This window comes from Crinia signifera, chromosome 5, assembly GCF_055691185.1.
Source record: "Crinia signifera chromosome 5, ASM5569118v1, whole genome shotgun sequence".
NCBI classification, from domain to species: Eukaryota; Metazoa; Chordata; class Amphibia; order Anura; family Myobatrachidae; genus Crinia; species Crinia signifera.
The window spans coordinates 292,904,648-292,919,766 of NC_139221.1; the positions used below are offsets into that span (position 1 = coordinate 292,904,648).

General features: G+C 45.8%; 1 protein-coding gene across 2 annotated transcripts in view; it reads left to right on the plus strand.

Annotated features, from left to right (window-relative positions):
• The first annotated feature begins 917 nt into the window (after positions 1–917).
• PIP4K2A (phosphatidylinositol-5-phosphate 4-kinase type 2 alpha) overlaps positions 918–15,119 on the plus strand; it is a 132,484-nt gene continuing 118,282 nt past the window's right edge. Inside the window, exons 1-2 of one of the 2 annotated variants that reach the window (XM_083189288.1) lie at positions 918–1,073; positions 1,275–1,872. In XM_083189288.1, coding sequence (XP_083045414.1) covers positions 1,732–1,872 — 141 coding nt within the window. In that variant the 5' untranslated portion in view covers positions 918–1,073; positions 1,275–1,731. Of the gene's footprint in view, positions 1,074–1,179; positions 1,873–15,119 lie in introns of those variants that run through there. The other variant, XM_083189287.1, reaches the window with a different exon arrangement.

The window sequence follows — 15,119 nt, forward strand, 5'->3', positions numbered from 1 at the left end:
AATGATCTATTACCAGTTATTTACATATTCTGCAGCGCTTTAAAGAGAATATTTGAACTTTCGCATCAGTCCCTTCCCCAGTGGAGCTTACAATCTATTTTCCCTATCACACACACACATTCATTCTATGGTTCATTTTTCTTGTCAGCCAATTAGCCTACCAGTAGATTTTTGGATTGTGGGAGGAAACCGGAGTATTCCCGGAGGAAACCCATGCAAGTACGGGGAGAATATACAAACTCCGCACAGATAGAGGTAGTGGGAATTGAACCTCAGTGCTGTGAGACAGTAATGCTGACGATTACACCATCCTTGATTGGGTCGATAGTCAACCAATATTATAACAGGCAATAGGCCAAAACAATGAAAAAAGTTTTCACTTTTTTGTTGTCTATGTCAAAATCTGCCGAGGATAAGCCGTATAAGTGTACTGCAACCCTTCTCATGGCTTGCCATGCTTTGGGCACGGTGCCTCGCTGCACTTGGCACACTATTAATATAATATAACTCTATGCTCCGTTGGAACAAGTCCGGTTTTAAACAAAAAAATCAAGAAAAACTCAACCTTTGCCTGTGTCAACAATTTTTAAAGTCGACTTTTTGCTTGTGTTGATATTTTGGCAATGTTCACCTAAAGCCTGTTGACCCTTTTCATGTGTCAACCTATTGCCTTTCGAAGAACCAACCGGATCCCCTAATAATCTACGTGCCCAGTAGTGAACATGCTTGATTTTCTAATTTGCCCAAGGCAGGTTAAAGATTAGTATCTAAATGACAAGTTAGTTGGACAAGAAAATTGCTTTTTTTCACACCCTCCCGCGCGAACACTGCTCAGGCACACGCTGATGAAACCAAGAATCCCTTGCGCTACGGCGGCTTTGCCTGTGCTTGCAGAGGCCGGGCCCGGCCGCCCCTCCTCCGATGCTGTCAGTCAGCAAAGCTGCAAGCGGCCGGAAGACCCGGGAAGATGCAGCCAGCTGCCCGTGCTGCAGAGCAGCAGCAGGGATTGAAGAAGGAGGGTAGAAAGCCATTGGAGCTTTTGCACCTAGGATAGACGAGTTCTGCAGACCCTGGTGAGCCTGAGTGGCATGGAGGGGAGTGTGCATGCAAGTAGGAGTGTGTGTGTCTTCTGTGCACTGCAAGGAGGGATCAGGCAGCAGTAGGAGGGGAAGATCTATGCGTGTGCGTGTGTGTGTATGTGTGAGCGTGCGAGCTGGACTGTGCAATCATCATTCAGCAGCAGAACCCTATCTGCCCCTCTCTCTCTTTTGCAGGGAGAGCAGCAGCAGCAGCATTATTCGTTGCTGTCATCCAGCGGAGAGAGAGGAGATGGATGGATGGATGGATGGGAGACCCTCCAGGAAACAGAAGGGAGGTCCATTAAATCAATCCCATTGCCTGGCATGAGAGGAAGACAAGAAGGGGCCAGATCTGTAGTTAGAGATAGAAGGGAAACGCCTACAGATCTAGATCATCACACAGACATCTCTGCCCGAAGAGCCCCTTCCTATCTGGGCTGGATATAGAAGCTGTGCTGGGCAGTTGCAGTTTCCGATCTCCCTTCCCTCTCGCCTCCTATCCTATATGTATCAGCGCAGAACTTTGCAGGATCTGTATCATTCCGGGACTGGATGAAGCAGCGTTCGGGACTACAGCATTAGGGGCTGCTGCAGAGGGCACGATCGGTAACGTTCTACGGATAGAGCGTTGGGGGTTGTCAGCCGCACGACCATGGCCGCAGCCGCCAGCATAGCCTCAGCCCTGGCCAGTAAGACCAAGACTAAGAAGAAACACTTTGTGGCTCAGAAAGTCAAGCTGTTCCGGGCCAGCGACCCCCTGCTCAGCGTCCTGATGTGGGGAGTCAATCACTCGGTAAGAGAGAGCGAGAGAGTGGTCCATGCAGGGGCTGATGGATGGCTTGTCACATGTATTTACTGTACCATCCCCTGGTTGTCCCAGCCAGTGACAGGACCTGTGCTGGGTGACAATGCTCTGCAGTGTCTCACAGAGCTCCCAGTACAATAGGTGGCATAGGAGATATGGAAATGCATGCCAGGGTTATTGTGGTGCAGGAGGCAGAGCACAGCTGTTCAGTCATATCATGCAGGCTGGCCACATGTGATACCCAGTGCATGCCCTTTACGCTGTGTGCTGAGACTGCTGGCAGCTTATTGTGTCTGGCACTGCTGAGTTGGCATCTGCTGCTGCGCTGTCATCTGCTACCTGCCTTCTTGGAAGTTAAATGCGCTTGTGTTTATTATGTGTTCTTCATCAGTAAATGTTATTTTGGAGTTAAGTGTCAGCTCTGGAACTTTGTTTTTTGCACAAGTGGCAATTGGCGTCCGCTGGGCTCTGTTATATGGGATGAGCATAGAAAGATGTTGGCCGCCAGACTGTTTGGCCACTGCAGAGGTCAATGCAGTACATCACTGCATTCCACCGAACATGATACTGGTTCCGCAACAGAGGACAACTTTCATTTCTCTGTCACCTCAATGATTTAACTGTGTGTTTTCCTCTCATCTTTATATACACCCTGTGAATGTCAATTATTGGCTCGCCATCTAGGCCAGGAAGAGTACATTGTAAGCCCTCTCTGAGTAATTAGGTGCCAGCAGTCTCAGAATTGTGCCCAAGTCCTTTTATTCCTTTGGTATTAAGAGATGGTAATCATTGCTGTTCTTGTGCGATTCCAAAATTGTCACCTATTACACCTCAGTTATATTTGGCTGCAGTGGGTTTGGACTTTTTTTTGAGCTATGTCAAAATTTAGCTTGATCCAAAATATGAATATTGTGGATATGCTGCATTTTCCGTCATACTCTATGCAAAGCTCAGTTTCTACAGTGTCCTTGTTAGAACCTAAAATTGCCCCCCAAATGTCCAATTTGCAGAATTGGCCTGCTGCACTATGTATGCTGTACCATCTCCATTGTGACCAGCAAGATAAGTACGCCACCAGCTTTGATCGTACACCCACTCGGAGACAGAGGTTAAATGTCTGTTGATGTACATCTGTATATAAATCAGTATTACAGCACAGTGCTGCAGGGCATCTTTTGTCAGTATGGGTGCATGAATAGATTTGATTGGTAATCTAAGATGATCTTGTATCTCACTAGCGTGCGCTTCCTCTGCCTGCTCCAAACCGTTGCAATTCCTGGAGTGTCACCCGTGTCATTTTAATCTGATTAGTGGATAGAATGAAATATGATCTTTGCTTGCTGGTGGCCACAGCCATGAAACTTTAAATATCTCTGCAGGGTTTGGACGTGTCCATGCTGTGACTTATTAAGAAATGTAACGTTATTGGAAAGCCGAAACTACAAAGTGTTCTGACTGATCATTAAACCAAGCAGATGTTGTTCGCTTCTAGCGAAACCTAATTATTGCATGATTTCCATGACATGATCTTAAATTAAGATGTTAAGGGAAGCGATTTGCAGGCTCTGCCAAACAGACATGGGCAGTCTGTGGTTCTCTAGGTGGTGGTGGAACTGCAAGAGCCAGCGTGCCTTGCCATCCAGAGGCAGTATTTGGCACCTGTGGCATTTAGGGCATCCTGTTACATTATATACTGGTACTACCAAGCTGTAAAGAGCATATTTGAACATTCACATCAGTCCCTGCCCCAGTGGTGCTTACAATCTATATTCCCTACCCACATGTACACGCACACACATTCTAGGGTTAGTTATGTTGGGAGCCAATTTGCCTACCTGTATATTTTTGGATTGTGGGAGGAAACCAGAGTACCCGGAGGAAACCCACGCAGGTACGGGGAGAATATACAAACTCCATGGTGGAAATCAAACCCATGACCTCGGCGCTGTGAGGCAGTAATACTAACCATTACACCGTCCGTGCTGCCCCATGAGAGGCTTATTATTAGCAGTTGATTTATGAGCCTTATTTTCATTTTTGAATATTGTGATATAATATCTCGCTTTAAAAATGTCATCAGTTAAATGTTGATGTGTTTAAGCTTATTTTTTATTGGGGAAATCCATCTGTACTATAGGCATTACCTTATTATGTATTCTGAGGTTGGTTATGTATATATTTGAATACAATTACTTATTCATTATCTGACATTCAGAGAATACATTAATGGTTTAGGAGTTCTTATCTACAACTTACTAGGCATTTGCACTGTGAGTGTCTTGTTCAAAATAAAACCGGATGGGGAATAAGGGCAAAAATGAAGCTTGTTAGTTCTGTGTCACCGCTTGGCTAGCACAGCTGGTGGTGCAATGCATTGCATGCGATTTACCTTTTGGCTATGGGGGGATGCTTCATGTATCCTCAATGGATGTGTGGGAGTCATCGCCGAGGTTTTCAGTGTTGCGTGCACCTTGGATAAAGCTGGGATACCTTCTTACTCCTCGTTTGCTTTGTAGGTTGCTGTTTTAAGCAGTTGTACCCAGCACCAGCCCATTTCAGTCTGTCACTGAGGGTGGGATGTACTAAACCTTGAAAAGGGATAAAGGAAGAGTGATAAACCACCAACCAATCAGCTCCTACCTGTCATTTTTTAAACCCAGCCTGTAACATGGCAGGCAGGAGCTGATTGGCTGTGGTTTATCACTCTATATTTGATCACTTTTCAAGCTTAGTACATCTGGCCCTCTGTGTAACTATCTAATGCTTTTTATTGTTTGGGGCAACACAGAGACCAAACACACATTATGGGACCTGTGTTAACTCACCAGCCAACCATCTCCTAACTGCCATTTTTCAATCCCAGGATGTAACTTGGCAGTTAGAGACTGATTAGGTGATGCGTTATCACCTTCACTTTATCACTTCACCAGGCTTAATAAATCTACCTACCCCTATGTCACTTACTGAATTTCATCCGTTAACTTTTATTCAAGTTATCCAGGTCCTGTGGGGCAGATGTATAAAGCCTTAACAAGAGGTAAAGTGGTGGGGGATAAAGAGCGATAAAAGACTGGTCAATCAGCACCTAACTGTCACGTTACAGGATATGAGCAATAACAGTTAGGGGCTGATTGGCTGGTCATTTATCACTCTTTATCACCATCCACTTTATCGCTTGTTAAGGCTTCATACTCGGTGAGTTCTGTTCTCAGTACAGTTACATAGTAGGTAAGGCTGAAAAAAGACTTGCGTCCATCTAGTTCAACCTGGTAATGCCTCTGTCGCTTTAATACACACGCCTGTCATGATATCACTGTAATCGGAGGGTTTTCATGTCATCACATCCGATCGGTGATTTTGGTTGTTATCGCTTTAGTGTCAGTCCTGTACTAAACTTGTGCATTTTAAGTGATAATGTATTCAATACTGTATTCTATGGGTATTGGATGTCACAATGGAGATCCATGACGTGTATTAAAGCCTGTGGTCAGCTGCGATGGGTACATGGAACTCCACTGTGAGATTATAACCTTATAAAGGGGGCCGGCCTGGTCACCGCCGTCACCAAAGGGGGTGGGCCCGGCCCCTCTGAAGTCGATGTGCTGCCGGGGAAGCGGCGGGCATCGCTGTCTACGGCAATGCTGGGCTTCCCCGTGAGGCTGTTTTAGCGGGGAGCTGCTAGAAGGGCAGGGCGCATTTTGCCCTTTAAAAATCGGGCAGGGCCCAGCTAAAACAGCCTAGCGGGAACACTATAATTTACTGTAGGGGCTCATTATCATAATTATTAATGACCGGCCTGTATGGGAGTTGGCGCATGTGTAAATCCGCCTATTTTCACTGCTATCTCTTAAAAACAGATTGGGCTGGTGCAAAAGATGGTTATGGCGGCTATGAAAGGAAGCCTACAGGTAACGGTGGTGCAGCATCAGACATGCGTGACAACTGTACATACAGATGCAAAGTCTGTATTGGAAATACATATTTAGGGGTCTATGGGGTAGATGTATGAAGCAGTGATAAGGGAGGAGAAGTGATAAAGTGCCTGGTAAAAGAAGTGATAAAGTGCCTCCTCCTTCAGCTCCTAACTGTCCCTTTTCAAACCCAGCCTGTAGCTTAACAGTCAGGAGCTGATTGGTCAGTGATAAAGTACCAGGTACTCCTCCCTTGTCACTGCTTCATAAGCCAATCAGCTCTTTACTGCCATGTTACAGGTTGTGTTTAAAACTGACATTTTAAGTTGGAGCTGGTTGGCTGGTACTTTGGGGTAGATGTATGAAGCAGTGATAAGGGAGAAGTGGCCCATGGCAACCAATCAGCAATGAAGTACCATCTATAATTTACATAATATAAAATTATACAGAGCATTGATTGGTTGCCATGGGGCACTTCTCCCTTATCACTGCTTCATACATCTATCCCTTTATCTCTCTCCACTTTGACTGTCTCCAATGCTTACTACAGACCCTTTAGTCTTAAGCTTTGTCTTGAATCCTATGTATTCAATAGCTGCTGCCACTTAGGAAAGCAAACAACAGTAAAATTGTACTTTTGTTGGACTGATCGGTTTCAGAAATAAATACTGCATGATCATTTATGTGCCGTCACCGGAAGCTGGTGAAATAAGGTGAATATACATGTAAAGTCTTGCAGTGTCATTCTCCATTCGCACATAACAGATAATCTGCACATAAGGAATGCAGCAAGATATCCTGATTGTATTATTTGTTGATAGGACCTGAAAATACAGATCCAGGGGGATAGATCCTGAGATGGAAGTAAAGCAAAAATACCTACGGAGATGTAACAAACTGTGCAAGGGTGCAAATAATTATTTTAGCATGAAGGGTAAATACTGGATGCTTTTATATGTAGCCCACAAATGCTGGACAGCTTTATTTTTAAGGCCCCCATACACTATGTGATTTGGGCATGATTTCTCTCGATTCGGATGAATCGGGCCGTGAAATCGGCCCAAATCGCACTTGTAGACATCCCTTCCGATCCGATGCACGGTCCCGTGTGCATCGGATCAGAGTTGGTAGGTCGGACGGGCTGCACATAAGATTTGCGGTACTTATGTATTATCTGGACTCCCATGTTAAATGCACCCCATTTTTTCATACCCCTACTATCCAACTACGCATGGAGTTGATTTTATATAGTGTGGCGAGCGCAGCGAGCCACCGTGCCCGAAGCGTGGCGAGCGGACGCGGTCTCATAAGAAAAACGGGAGTCCAGATATTACATAAGTACCAGATTTGCTAAATCGTATGTGCAGCCCTGCCCTGGAGCCACGCGGGGGTCGTCAGCGGGCGGGGGATGCCGGCTAATAGAGAGCCAGGCAGAGGGAGCAGGGGGAGGCTGCGTAGCCGGGCAGGAGGAAGCTATTGCGGTGACATCGGGAGCAGGGCGCCGGACAGGGAGAAGACGCTGGCTGCCGGGCAGGGAGAACTTGAAGACGCTGGCTGCCGGGCAGCAGCGGGAGCTGGGAGAAGCAGAGCACTTGAAAAAAAAAAAAAAACGCCCGTACAGATGACTAGGAAGCCATTGATTGGCTGAGACCTCTGAGGCAAACATTTTTATTCATTATAATGACCTTTAATGTTTACCTTAAATAGTATAGGTATCGTTCGCTGACCATTGAATGATGTCCAAGCATGGGTGCATGCGCCCAGCAAACAGTTCGCATTGGCCGCTTGCGCAATGCAAAAACATCGGCCCCATGTGAACGCACGTGGACGTGCGAACCGACCAGAATAAGGTCCATTGTTTGTGTGGATTGTACCCTATGGACGGCATTCTTTTGTAGTCTTTTACCTCCTTGCTTGTGCACAATGTTTCTGCTTACTACTTTGTAAGGCGATGCAAAACCCTTGAGGGAAGTATAATAATAACTGCACTGGTTAAATAGGATTCCCCATGCTATCACACGTTATCACTGGCTCTAAGCCTTATGATAAATAGTTTTTTTGCTGGCGATTAATCTACCTGGCCTTTCAGCAATAATACCTGAACCCTAAAAATGCAGAGGATTTTATGCAAGATAGAAGACGGGCTTCAGATGTGGCCATTTCTCTATTGCTGTGAAAAGTAATAAAAAGCTCAGTCATTCAATGTAGGAGAGGGGACACATTCTGTGTTTCCCAGTCAAGCATCCAAAAAGCACGATTAAGCCAAGTGAAGCATATAATATCCACATGTAGCTGCACACATCACTGCCTCCCCTCCATGAGTACAGTGCTGTGCCCATAGCTATTACTGAAACTGTTATCCAGCCTTTGTTCTTAAACCTTGTGCCAAGACCCGGCAGGTCTCTAGGTGGGATGATGCAACCCAACTCCGGTGCTAAGCGGCCTGTAGCAATCGGTGAATTGAAAAGACAACAAATCTATTGAAAGAGATCGTCCAGGACAATGCGTAAGATGACATATGTAGAATGTTCCTGTCTCATGTGGCTGTATGATTGTAAGCAACCAAGGGAATATATAACCTCAAATAGACATCAGCCGCCCCCTTAGGACCTGGATGTACCCCTGTATTTAGTGTCCTAGCTGATCACCTTACCTACAAGGATTGCTCTTTTAATGATGGGGTAGTTCAGGCCCTTAATTGGGTTTTTTGATGCCTTATAAACGTATTTATTTTTCTTTATTTCTATTGCACCAGAGGTATTGGGGGTTATTCTGATTCACTCAGAAAGGCACAATCACGCTCTAATGGACAAAACATGTGCACTGCAGGGGAGGGGGTAGATGTAACATGTGCAGAGAGAGTTAGATTTGGGTGAGTTATTGTTTCTGTGCAGGGTAAATACTGGCTGCTTTATTTTTACACTGAAATATAGATAGCAGTTTGAAATACACCCCCCTCCTAAATCTAATTCTCTCTGCACGTTACATCAGCCCCACCTGCAGTGCATATGGTTTTGTCCATTAGACGATTAAAGAGTGATTTGATTGTTCAGATATTATATACACGTAAGTTCAAGTTCTGGTCTAATTCCCCTTACTTTAGATGCTTGTATTCACCAGGGACACCAGAAGCCAGTATGTACTATGGTTGGAAACTGGAGCACTCCAAGAAAACACAAAGGATCGTGGGGAGATCCTACAATGCTAGCCACTGTGCTACCCAAATATAACCAATATACTGTTGTAGTTTATATTACCGAGTCCAACATTATTATGCTGAGTTTACAATTTCAGAATGCAGCTGTCTAAGTAAACACAAGGGGGGGATTTACTATGATGGGAGTTCAATTTCACATGGGATGTAGTGTTCATTCTAGCACCTACCATATTTAAAAACCCATGCAGTTCCTCTTCCCTGCCTGGGGTGTCGCTGTCTGCTGTGGTGTTTCTAGCACAGGTCTGGTTTGCATATCAGTGCTGATATACAGACCACACTGTGCTTGAACCTCTACAGCAGACAGCGACACCCCAGGCAGGGAAGAGGAACTGCATGGGTTTTCAAATATAGCTGGTGCTAGAATGAACACTAGGATGTTGCTATGGGCAACCAATCAGAATCTACTTCTTATTTATTTAGCACCTGCTAAAAGAAAATATATAGTATCTTATCGGTTGTCGATAGCAACATCCCATTTGAAGTAGAACTCCCATCTTAGTAAATTTAAACAATACACTGATTCAGAGTGGGATGGATGCTAAGCAGTCGCAGAGGATTCTGTAAAATGATGCTGATGTTGCAGGTGATTGGCTGCCTGTTGAGCTCTAGGACCTTATTCTGGTTCACTCGTGGAGGCAAATTCCTTCTCAAATGGACAAAACCATGTGCACTGCAGGGGGGGGGGGGGCAGATATAACGTGCAGAGAGAGTTAGACTTGGGTGAGTTATTTTGTTTCTGTGCACAGAAATTTTTTACTGCAATTTCCTATGTACCAAATCCCGGCCGCACCGATACCGCCGGGCAGGGTATCACCACCTTTGGGTGGCGATACCCTATAGAAGCCTATGGGCTTCTTTTTGCAGCCCTCCACTGCAATACCCGCCACCTCGCCGACCCCTCTCTCCCCCTCCCCCTGGCTTACCTTCCTGCTGCAGGTCCTCCTGGACCCCGGAAGGTAAACCCCTCCTAGCAAGGCAGCCAGATGTCCTTCCGGCTGAAGGGGGGAGGAGGAGGTGCCGGGGACAGCCATGCTGAGCTGTCCTGGCGTGAGAGGAGCAGTAGGCAGCTGGGAGATGATGGAGACCCCCGCACACCACAGTACAGGTATCGCGGGGGGCCTCCATCACCGCACCGCGATGCCAGCCCGCATATCTTAGTACATATGCGCTGGCATCGCGGCGGCCGGGCGGAGAAGTGCGGTGATGTATATTAATACATTCCGCCGTGACTGATTTATATTGCACTGCAATATAGATCTCACTTTGAAGTAAACCCCACCCAAATCTAATTCTCTTTGCATATGTTATATCTGCCCCCCTGCAGTGCACATGTTATATCTGCCCCCCTGCAGTGCACATGGTTTTGTCCATTTGAGAAGGAATTTGCCTCTGCGAGTGAACGAGAATAAGGGCCCTAATCTGCCATGGTGCAGACAAAGTTACTCCACCCTGTAGACTTTGGCTGCACTTTTGGATTTCTGAGCAACCTGTCACTTCCAAGGAAAACCGGAACTGCATGGAGCCTTCGCAGAGCATCAGACACATGCACATAAGTGAAATATTGGGTACTTGCTTCCATCACTGAATCAACCTATTGAAAAGAAACAATCAGAAAAGAAACCATCAGAAATGAAAAATAATTAACAGTATCACAGCCATTAGCGCAGGCATGTCCAAATTATGGCCCTCCAGCTATTGTCCCATCATGCCTTGCCACAGTTTTGCTATTAGGGAATGCTAAAACTATGGCAAGGCATGCTGGGACGTGTAGTTTCACAACCGCTGGAGGGCCACAGTTTGGACATGCCTGCGTTAGGGGTTCTACAGTGTTTCTGAGGCTTATGTTCCCGGTACATCAATATATTATGAGAGGATGTTGCGAACTGTAGGCCAACAATCATTTAAAGTACATGACGCTGCTGTACTATAAGCACTGGAGGAGGAGAATGGTGGTTATTGGGATGACACTCTATTTTTCTGTCAGCTTAGAAACAGGTGAAAAAGGTTATGATTGGGTTCCAAGCAGGTTCTTACTGACTGGTGTTCATGTATCTCTTGTTGCATGGTCAGTAAGCAGCGATCTGCAAATTGGTTTTGCTGTTTAGTAACTCAAAAAGCTGTGAATGATTGGTTACAGTTCGGTACTGTAGCAATGAGATATTGTACACTTCTGTCTATGAATACAAAATTAAATCCCCTTTATTCTGTGATTTGTGTTGACCATAATTTATGGGGGGGGGGGGGGGGGGGGGTTTCTGTAGAAGCAGCTTTGCGGAATTGCTGTGATGATACAATAATGTACAAATTGTATATTGTAGTGTAGCTGGTCTGTGCTTGCTTAGCAACTGTGGTGACAAACAAGCCCCGGATGCTGCAGGATGGGTAGATCTGGTGAAGGAAGTGGTTTTTACTAAAAGAACAAGATACTACTGAGTGGGGTATGGTATTATAGATGAGATAAATGACGTCTGAACTATCTGAATATGCCCATCCTGTCTTGTGTCTCATCGGCAGCAGGTTGCTGTGTTGGGACGGTTATGCTTCTGTCACTGAATTGCCACAAGTGGGACTTCTGTTACGGAGTGCACTAGTTGCCTGCTGCACACTGCCGAGTTTTGCATTTCTGTGCGGGTATGGGTTATTGGATCAACCAACTTTAGGTGGACATGCCTTGGGTTGACCACTGAAGGTCGACATGGCTTAGTTTGACACCTTAAATGGTTCTACATGCCTACGGTCGACATGGTGGAAGGTCGACACAAGCATTAGGTGGACTATTGCTAAGTCGACATTCAAAAGGGTGACATGGGTTTTAACTTTTTTATTTTTTAGTCCCTTGCATTGCTTGCTGCACTTGCCATGCTTCGGGCACGATGCCACGATGCACTCGGCACACTATTCTATTCTCCCACCACGCCCTAGACCAGTGGTTCCCAACCTGGGGTACTCGTACCCCTGGGGGTACTCTGCAGACCAGTTGGGGGTACTTGAAAATAATATTGGTAATGGCGGACAATGAAAAGGTCTTTTGATGGCTGAAGAAGACCCATTGCCATGGAGACAAACCATGTTGTGTCATATGCCTGACCAGCAATCCACTGGGAGCTTCCCATGCTGCCCTCAGCAGTCATCTGCCCAGCACTGACAAAGGTGGAGGAAGCAGCGACATTAATCCTACCGGTGTTAGCGGGAATCCTGGAGATAATACACAACCAGTGTCTAGACACGGAGGGGCATGATTCCTTGCTGTATACTACTCCTCCGCTCCTCCTTAATATAAGGACATGCATAAGGATCCGCATACCGCTAAGTACTGTCCATATTTCAAAATGAGAGGAGGGGGTACTTATCAATGAAAAGCCTAATCAAGGGGTACGGGAGAGAAAAAAGGTTGGGAACCACTGCCCTAGTGGATGGCAGGGCATGAAATACCGCCTGTCGGCACATGTCTGCTCAAAAAAAAGTGAAAACCTCATGTCGACATTTTGACTGATGACCTAGCCATTGTCTGAGTTTCTAATTTGAACTGCTTGGTTCTGCTTTATTTACTGTATGTCTTCACATAATCAGACTATGGGGGGGATGCTCTAACATCCGCGCCCCCTTACCGCCCCTATCACCGGCTACCGCAAACATAATTATTGCATATGCTGTAACATATGCGATAATTATCACAAAAGACAGCTCTTGCGTTAAGAGCTGTCTTTTGCGTTGACCCGGCGATGAGCGGCGGGTCCGGCGGCTCCCCCATCCCTCTCTTACCCGGCTGGCTGGCTGCTGCTGCAGGGGGGGCTGGCTCTCCTCCTCCCTGCACCTGGAAGAGGATGTAAAGTGCAGGGAGGAGGAGCTCACAGGTCTGTGCTGCCCGGACACAGGTGAGGGGGGGTCGGCGGTAGGTCGGTGCGGGGCGGCAGTGGGTTTGTGTTAGAAGCCCATAGGAATGACTTTTTCCTGGTCAAATCCTTAATTTGTTTGTGACAACCCCTGCTTCTCCGTAAACCCTGCCATCTTGCCCCTTACAACCATGGCAGGTCCAGAACGTGGTGGCTGTTTTGCACTTTGCTAATGACTTTGACAGTTTTCAAAACTCGCCCTTCAGCAATCCCCTGTGTGGATCGGGGGGTATATATACAGGAATGAAGCCAGTTATGTCCCACTGCTCAGACGCTTGTGGGCTCAGATTCTTACGTGAAACAGAACCCCTTTAGTGCATTACCTCATAACCCAGTTCAACAAACCCACCAATTGGACCTGGGTTATAAGAAGGTATAAACCTGGGCCCCCCTGTGTAAAATGGGCACCCCTAGGTTTAATGGGAATGTCCCGGGTCCGGCCCGACATATAAAATGTGGAAGCGGTATAAGAGTGCTGTAAATGACATATTAATCAGTACAAATTGTTTTTATAAAGACACTGGGGCAGGAGAGTGATGAAGTGAACCAATCAGCTCCTGTCATTTATCCAAACACAGCCTGTAAGATGGCAGTTAGGCGCTGATTACTGTAAGTTGCGTAACCAAGGAGCTGTATTAATTAGCATGTTGCTCACTTGGAAAATGAGCATTTTAATACCACATTTCCACTAATGGTTCCCTAGTAAGCATTGCTGCATACAGTCTTTATTGGTACATTGCTACTGAGAACAGAGCAGTACAAATGCAGCAATATACTGACCAATTAGAAGATGGATCCTGCAGTCCCGCTCTGCAGTGGGAGAGGGTCTCCCTGGGAGTAAGCTGTACTGTAGCATGTTATGTATTTTCTTGTTCATTCTGTACAGGTGACTTGTATGTAAGTATGACTCGTGTACTTTGCTGCTGGGGCATCATAAAATCCCGTGCAGTACTGTATCGGTGCAGGGTGAAGCGGCATTGTTATATATCCGTGTACTGGAAAGATCTAAATACATTTTTTTAAATTCCAGCACAGAAGACAAATAACATAGTACACATACATGATGTATTGTAACCCATAGTCACCGAACCGCTCCTCTACTCATTTTTTTTAGAAACGTGATGGGCAGCAGTTGGCCCTGTGGTCACATTTGTTTGTTATAGCTGTAGCACTTGTGTAATAAGCTGGCTGACATGTAATTACAATAAGTATCGCTTCCAATGATTTAAATATAGTGGTACTGCTGTGATTAAGGGAATGATTCGGAGTTGATCGCAAGAGCAAAATCTTTCTCAAATGGGCAAAACCATGTGCACTGCAGATGGGGCAGATGTAACATGTGCCCTGCAGGTGGGGCAGATGTAACATGTGCAGAGAGTTAGATATGGGTGAGTTATATTGTTTCTGTGCTGGGTAAATACTGGCTGCATTATTCTTATATTGCAAGGGAATCCCCATTAATGACTGTCATCGCTTCTGTACATCTCCGGCAAGTGTGTATGCATATGCCAACCCACCGCCAACGGATCGCCACCGCAGCCAATATTAACTCTCTCTGCACATGTTGCATCTGCCCCACCTGCAGCGCACAAGGTTTTGCCTATTTGAGAAGATTTTGCTATTTTGATCAACTCTGAATCAGGCCCTAAGAGTAATATAACTCCTTTTTTGGTTAGAGAGCCGTTTAATGCAGCTCACCCCCACAACCCTCCCCCAAGTCTATCCGTCTAATTCATTATAATAACTTTCTAGCTTTTCTTATAAACACAATGGCCCGATTCAGAATTGCCGTAAGTCAGACTAAAGCCGTGTACACACTAGTCGATGTGTGTAGCTGGCGATATTGGCTGTGGAGGAGAGGGAGCGATGGTGGAGGGAGTGATGCCGATGCCGGTGGGGGCAATAGTGGAGGAAGCTGCAGCATGGCCCTTAGTAATGATGTCTTCCAACTTCTGAACTTTTCAGATGAGGAAGGGGGACGTTAGCAATGCACAGAAGCCTGCTTAGTTAATGATGTTGAATGTACACACTAGGGGCCTTATTCTAGTTCACTCCTTCTTAGATGGACAAAACCATGAGCATTTACCATAACTGGCCGTCCTGCAGTCTGCATCACTAATCAGAATTTCTGTGGTTTTTACTTTCCAACTAAATATTTTAAACTTTGCAGTTTTAATGGCAAAAGTAAACGTTTTGGCTTCCTTTGATTTTTAG